The sequence below is a fragment of the Danio aesculapii genome, chromosome 6, assembly GCF_903798145.1.
Source record: "Danio aesculapii chromosome 6, fDanAes4.1, whole genome shotgun sequence".
NCBI lineage: Eukaryota > Metazoa > Chordata > Actinopteri > Cypriniformes > Danionidae > Danio > Danio aesculapii.
This window is the reverse complement of record NC_079440.1, coordinates 40,447,066-40,454,818: the sequence shown is the minus strand read 5'-3', so window position 1 is coordinate 40,454,818 and position 7,753 is coordinate 40,447,066. Positions and strand designations below refer to the sequence as shown.

The window sequence follows — 7,753 nt, the reverse complement described above, 5'->3', positions numbered from 1 at the left end:
TGGGCTAATAACCCACCTCGTAAAAATTAGATGTTACGAACACCAACATGTTGCAGCTATATATCAACTTCGATATAAACGGCTTTGGGAGTAAGTAAATAAGTATAATAACAATCATAGCACACAAAGGTGTTTTGTCTGATATGATCAGACATTTGAATATGAAACTGATGCATGAAATTATAAAAGACACTGAGTCAAAAAGAGTGATGGTTTGGTGCTGCTTGTGCATTTTTTTACTGTACAACATGTGTTATTCCCAGTCACAGAACATGTACAGACAAGCAACCAACTGATTATCCTTTACACGTAATCATCAAGTGTTTATAATGAGGGGAAATTAAAGAGTTATCCATGAGAGGGGAAGTGAGTTATTAATAAACATTACACATCATCAAATATAAACTCTACAAGGTTGTCAAAATGGTATGGTCCATTTAAAATCAAAAGCATTCATATGAAGTATAATTCAGCAAATATTTTTAAGTATTTACTGCATGTTTCAGTAAGGTTATACATTTAAAGGGATAGTTCAGTTAGATCAATTAAAATGTTGTCATCCTTCACTCTGACATTATTTGATTCAAACCTTTATAAATTCCATTCTTATGTTAAACACATTTTGAAAAATGTTGGAAACCTGTAACCATTGACTTTCACAGTATTTTTTTTGTTCTATGATAGAAGGTTTTAGCTGCAAAATATCGCCTTTTGTGTTCAGCAGAAGAAATAAACATAAAGGTTTAGATCCACTCGAGTGTGAGTAAATAGTCTAAAGATCTTCAGTTTTGGGTCAACTATCCCTTTAAGTTGCTTAAAAAACATGTGTGGGCTTAATACACAGATAATAGGAAAAAAGATCCTGCCATTTAGTAATTTACTTAAAAAGCCGATTTAATTAATATTACTACTGGTGGAGAATTTGGGTAGAAATGATTAATTAGGTCAGTGCTGGAATGGCCAAATTAAAAAATGGAGTGAACTGATTAAAACACAGGCCCTCTAATGCATCACTGATTACATAAACTCTCTCTCTGCAATCAGATGCAAGGTTTTCTTCTTGATGCAAACAAACAGTGACTGAACACAGTGCTGAAATAAAAAGCATGGCAACCCTTTCAACACTATGCATCATGTATCCACAAACTGCATGTTATTGTAGAGGCTTTCATTTATTAAAGGTTTTCACATCCATGCTGTACTTTAAATAACTGTAACCACGATTAATACTTACCTATTCAACTTCCAGGAGCATTAAACACATTGTTATTTGTAATATGTAATTGTAATATGGAACATTGTAATATGTTTATTACATTAGTAGGTATAATAATGAATAAGTATGCATTATAATCAGTGGTTACAGTTTTTTACAGCACAGCATAGATGTTAATAAGGTGCATTGCAAGGCATGACTAATCCCATTTTAATATATTTTAAACTTCAGCGTCATAGAAAGTGTTACTGGTCTCCATTTTGTGCAAATGAATCTTTTGTCATTGAAACTTTGAAATAAAATAAAATGTGTTTAGAAGTACAACTTATATTGACAAATACGTAAATTTAGATTTTGTTTGTAATAGTTTTCATGAAATGAATGCAGATATCAATGCATAAATTTGGTCACTTTATTTTAAGGTACAATTCTTGATAATAACACACCATTAATTATGACTTTTGCCTCAATAAATTCCTAATTTGCTGCTTATGATAGTTGTTAGGTAGTAGTTAGGATTGGGCATTGTGTAGTAGGACTAGGGTTGTGGAATAGGATAATGTTGAATATGTACTTTATAAATAAAATAAACAACCAATATCTTAATAATAAGCTGCTAATAAGAAATTAGTTATTAATGAGAATTGGTACTTGCTACCCAATTTTAGAAATCTCAGCATGGCGAATGATGTAAATTATATATTTGGTCATAATAAAACTATGGGCCATAGAGGATCCATTTCTAGGAATGTCTCAAAAAGAATAAACAAAAAGAAAATGTTTTAATCCACATTCTGCATCAATAAATAATTATACTGTGAGCAGATATCTGCATTAAAAATATCTTCAGGTTAAGTTGTTTTGCAAAATACAAACACGTATGGTAAAAATCTTTTACTTTCCACATTTGTAATATAACAGTAGCACCATAGCAGTGTGATACACCTGTAGAAATACATCAGATGATCAGATGTTCCCATGGTCCCATGGTTTGTCTTTTCTGTACCTTTTCTGCATGTAAAGCTTAGTCTCTCAGGACGAACCAGGTCTACGAAGTTTAGCTCTTTGTGGATACATCCCACAACAACAGAATTCAAACATGCATTAACATCCACACACAAACTCAGAAGTCTTTTTGGTTCCCCATGTGGAGGGTAAGTTTATGTGTTCCAGTGAAGTCCGATGTGAGTTGCGAGCAGATAACACATGCCTATTGTGCAGGTCATAAGCATCATAGGGAAGCCCAACCTGTGAAATAAAATACAGTGAGAATTCAGATTTCAGGTATCTACAAAGTCTGTAAATCCCTCTCAGTTCAATGTGAAACTTTTGGGAACAGAATCTGTTCTCAAAAGTTTCAGAATCTATTATTTATCCATACCTAGTACCTGGTACGTTTTAGTACTACCTCTGGTGAGGTTCCAAGTAAGCCATAGAAAACATAAAGTGTGCATACTGGTGATCACTATCACATCACTGAATTAGCAAACCAAGACACCAAACCTGCTTTATTTAAATAATCTACCTGCTGTTGGCTCAAAATCATCTCGTTGGTAGCGGAGTAGATTCAGAGAGAGGTGGATGGGATGACCCAGAATGAAAATGATGATGTCACGACAGTGGGGGTGGCACAATTACAGCAATAATCACATCCACTTTAAGCCTACTAAACTGCAGCAAAAATTCAAACTGAGCCAAAAAAAAAAAAAAACCTACGTAGCAAAATTTTCTCTGGCCCAGCTCTGGCCCACACAATCAGCACATCTTGCCCCACATGCCGCAGTGAATTACAGTACTGCAAGGTGACTGAACCAAGTCAAACTTCCAGATAAGGGCCAAACAAGGACCATATCTGGGCCAAGTCTCAGCCAAGTTTATAACCCATAACTGGGCCAGACATGTTGGTGTGTCATGACTGCAATGAAATTTATATATCAAAGAAGTGCGGCACTTCATGGGTGCTAAGGGCATGCTTTTTCTCAAAGTGGCCTGATTGCTAGAATTTTATTTATTTTTTTGTTACTCAAAAATGTTTTATATGTATTTAATGTGGGTCATGATAAGCCAAACTTATGTGGCCAACATATACATTTTTAACATCTGGGCCAAACACTACATTTTACATCTAGCCAAATTCTTGTGAAAAACGGTGCCACCTCTGCCAAACCTGGGACATGTTTGGCTTAAATGCTGTGTGCCGGTGCCAGATGAATGCCTGCTGTGCCAGCTTTATGTCAAATCTGGGCCAGAATTCTTTGCTACCTGGGAAGTGATTTGGGCTGCACTGTAAAAAAAAATTGCTGGTTTCCACACTATTCCTTCATGTTGTTCTGACACAAACCGATTCATTTTTAAACAATCCAATTTTAGTTTTGGCAAAAACATGGACTCGTTTCAATATTAATTGAAATATATGTTTTTTATTTACAAATATTATTGAGAATATTCCACATAAAATCACTTAGCTAACACGTATTCTAATATATAAATCATATAAATTGTAGGACTAATTTACAGTAGGTTATTTATTAAGAAATGAAAAAAAATCCTACTTAATAATAATAATAATAATAACAATAATAATAAAAGTCTAAGTCTTGAAAAGTCTACTTTTACAATTTGACACATTCAAACTACTGCAAAAATGTTCTAACCAACAGGCTCATGTCATATACAGTACCGATACATTTCTTAATAAATAACTTACTATAAATTGAAACCATTAACGTATGCTTTATATATTTTTTTTCCATTGGCTTTGGAGACGTAATGTAGCCTAAATTCCACTTTTAAATAATAGGTCACCTAGAGCTTTCGTCATGAGGCATGGCTGTGTTCAAAATGGCATAAATGTTTTCAAAGTGCAGTACAAAGGGTGTGCAATTATCAACATGAAGATCGCTGTCGCCAGCCTGTGCAGATCGCTGGTAAACATGCAGATCACTATAAGGACTACAAATCTGCTGGTATATGGACTACATGCAACACACACACCTGCTCCAAGTCTCCATTGATTAGACTCACACAGCTGATGCTGCTTATGGACTGATTACACCACACATATATACGGTTCACTTTGAAACCCTCATTGCTGAGTCTTGTTATCTGTTTCTGTGACATTACAACGCGTAATCCTTGCCTTGCCTTCCGTGTTTTTGAACCTTGCTTTGTTTTTGTTTTTTGTGACCATTCGCCTGTTTTTTTGACTACGAATCTGGATTTGACTTACACCTGTACATATGTTTGCTTCTGTGTTGAACGTTGCTTGCCTGACCATTCTCAATAAACCCGCAACACTTCATTGTCCAGCATCCATTTCACATTACAATCGCTAAATCTGAACTGTAAAATACTTTGAAAGCAAATTACACCTAAGAGAGATGACTAATGCCTTTTTTTTAAAAATCATTCCCAGTTTAAATGTTAGAATGTTTTAAATGAATAGGGCAAAGGGGGGATAATGGGGAATAGATCATAATCAGGAACTATGCTTCTAACTACAGCTCTAGAGGTGTAGTTGCAAGCATACAAGTTTGCAATGCAGTTTGCGAATGTTCGTTGGAACGACGCATTTGGGAAATGCCAAATCAATTAACTATATTTGTAACAGAACTTGCAACCTTAGTTAGCTAACACTGGTTTTTGGAAACACACCCCTGGACTGTTCCAAACCGGCTTGAGTTTTTTTCTGTTCAACACAAAGTACGATTTACTGAAATATGTTGGGGACAAAATAGCCATTGACTTCCACAGTTGTTGTTTTTTTTCTATCTATGGATATCAATGTTTGTTTTGTGTTCAACAGAAGATATAAATTCATCAAGGTTTAGAACTACTTGAGTGTGAGGAAATGGTGAAGAAATGTGTGAACTTTCCCTTTAACAGGTGTCTGGAATACAGACATTACACTGAAACTTTATCCCTCAACATCTCCCTCCGATTCCTTCCTACTCCTTTTATCAAATGACAATCTCAGGGCAGTTCTGCATTATTTCCCCCTTGTGCACTGCATTCGTTTCTGTCTGTTTGTGTGTGAGTGTGGGATTGGATCTGAACAGCAGGGGTCTCGATGCTGTCCCGCTGAGGAGCATGGCAGACACGTTCCCCGCTTCATCCAAGTGGTATTAAAGTGTGAGTTTTGAAACATTATGGCAGAGTCAAAAGCAGGGGACAACAGCATTAAAGTATGATCTCCAGGCATTAACGGTGAAGTCAAAGGCTGGAGACGCAATAGACTGATGATACCGGTCCCCCATTTAATGTAAGCTGCTTTCCTCAGCCTCTGCAAAGCCGTCAACTCTCAGAGACATGTGGACTGTCCTTGATGCACTCGCTTGCAAAAAGCATCCATCTGGATAGTGGAATTACCATTGTAATTACAACTGGACACTGGCCTAATCTCCACACTCGATCGGCATGCATCAGTGGTCCTCTGACCCTCAGTTCAACACACTGCATCTCATCTGTCCATGAGGATTATACTGTATGCCATCCGACCTCACATATTAACAGTTGAACTAAGATTTGCACACAGAAACTCTGTTGAGCAAATCAGAACAAAAGAAATCAACAGATTATAATGGCAAAGTGGACAGCTTAAAAATGGAATATGGACTATAGAACCAACAAATATACAGGAAACTATATAATCTGTATTCAAAACCAAGTCGGTGGCCCAAACCTTTATCAAATAATCAAGACCAATGAGATTTTATCACGTTAACACATTCTCGACTCATTTCAAGTCTGTATGCTGTTAATTTCATGTGGAACACAAAAGAAGCCTTTCAAAGTGTCCGTTAAAAAAAAAAAAACTTAGAAAAAGGTACATTTTACAACTACCTGAGAGTTAAATAATCTCAGCTGATCTCCAGGTCTGGCAGAAGCACTTTTAGCGTAGCTTAGCATAGATAATAGAATCAGATTAGACCATTAGCATCTTGCTAAATTTTTTTTAATATTAAGAGTTTCAATATTTTTCCTATTTAAAGCTTGACTCCTCAGTAGTTACAACATTTACTTAGACAGATGGAGAAGCTGTTTTCTAGCCTAATATTGCAACACTGTAAAAAATCTTGCTGCTTTGATTTTTTTAGTTGAATGAAATGACCTTTTCTTGTCATCTCAACTCACATCAATCAAACTGACTAAAATATTAAGTTAAACATTGTATTCAGTAACTTAAAAAATAGGTGAAACCTGGTTAGCTTAATAAAATGAGTTAAATCAACATAAAAACATTTGTTGTTTTGACTTTTTGTCATTACATTTTTTTGTGTACACTAAAAATGAGTGCTGACTTAATTTTTTGAGTTGAATCAAATGAACTTTTCTAGTCATCTCAACTTACATCCATCAAACTGACTAAAAATATTAAGTTAAACTGAATAACTTAAAAAAATAGTTGAAACATGATTCATTTTTTAACTTAAGTTAAATCAACATAAAAAACATTTGTTGTCTTGACTTTAATGTCATTGAATTTTTTACAGTGTAGGAACTATACTCTCATTCTGACTGAATAATCAAGGAACTCTGCTTTTGTACCACAGCTACAGCAGGTGCAATGATATTATACAGATTCTAACTTTTGGTGCAAGAGTAAGGCTTAGAGGTGTGGAATTTTAAAAAACATTAAAACTCAACAGTTTAATGATAAAACTCTAGGGGAGATTTAAAATGAGCCTATTTTTTCCTTTAAAGTTCACATTGTTAATGGCTGGTAGAATCCATAAAGTAGTCCAGTAATAGTAATGTTCTAAAGCATTGTGTGTTTGATAGCACTTTGAGGATAGTATGTGAGCAGGCCAAAATCTACAGTATGTTCTATTCAATGAGCTTTTCAATACTATAAATAGCTGTATCTGGGTCATAGAGCAAAACTGAAATGGATCAATAAATGAGCTGAAACTATATATTATTGTGTCAAGATATTGTGGTTTAAAATTTGACAATATGCATCAGGGATGTAAACAATTTTATTTAAGATACAGAGTTTTATCCAAATAATAAATTGAGTTGGCTAATATGAAGCCACAAGTTTGGCTTTATGGGCCCTATCATACACCCGGCGCAGTAAGGCGCAAGACGGGTGTGGCGTGATTTGTTGCTATTTTCAGACCAGTGCAACACTAATTTTCACGTTTTGCACCACATTGCTTAAATATCAAATCCATTTGTGCCACTTTGTGGACTCATGGGTGTGCTGGTCTAAAAAGGAGGTGTGTTAAGGCGCCTTGTTGGCTCATTGCTATTTTGAGGCAACTGAGACAAACCACGCCATTGACCAACTAAAAGCTGGTCTAAATTCCAATGCAGAGAGCATTAGATATGTGCCTATGCAAGTCCAAATGCTTACAAGTTGCTTAATACACACAGTATGTACAGCAGAACACAAATGTCTTTACAAATAAAAAAATTTTGATGTGTCCACCTGTCTGGTTTTGGAGACAAATGCATCACCATATGGGGCATGAGAATAGGACGTGTGTTTGGATATACCTCAGTTTTTTGACCACACTTCGTTATTATTGTTTA

General features: G+C 35.3%; 1 protein-coding gene across 1 annotated transcript in view; it reads right to left on the bottom strand.

The window, feature by feature from the left end:
* Positions 1 to 218: 218 nt before the first annotated feature.
* The window catches only part of oca2 (oculocutaneous albinism II), a 171,519-nt gene continuing 163,984 nt past the window's right edge, over positions 219 to 7,753 (bottom strand). Inside the window, exon 24 of the mRNA XM_056460168.1 lies at positions 219 to 2,464. Within this exon, the coding sequence (XP_056316143.1) occupies positions 2,377 to 2,464 (88 nt within the window). The 3' untranslated portion in view covers positions 219 to 2,376. The remainder of the gene's footprint in view (positions 2,465 to 7,753) is intronic.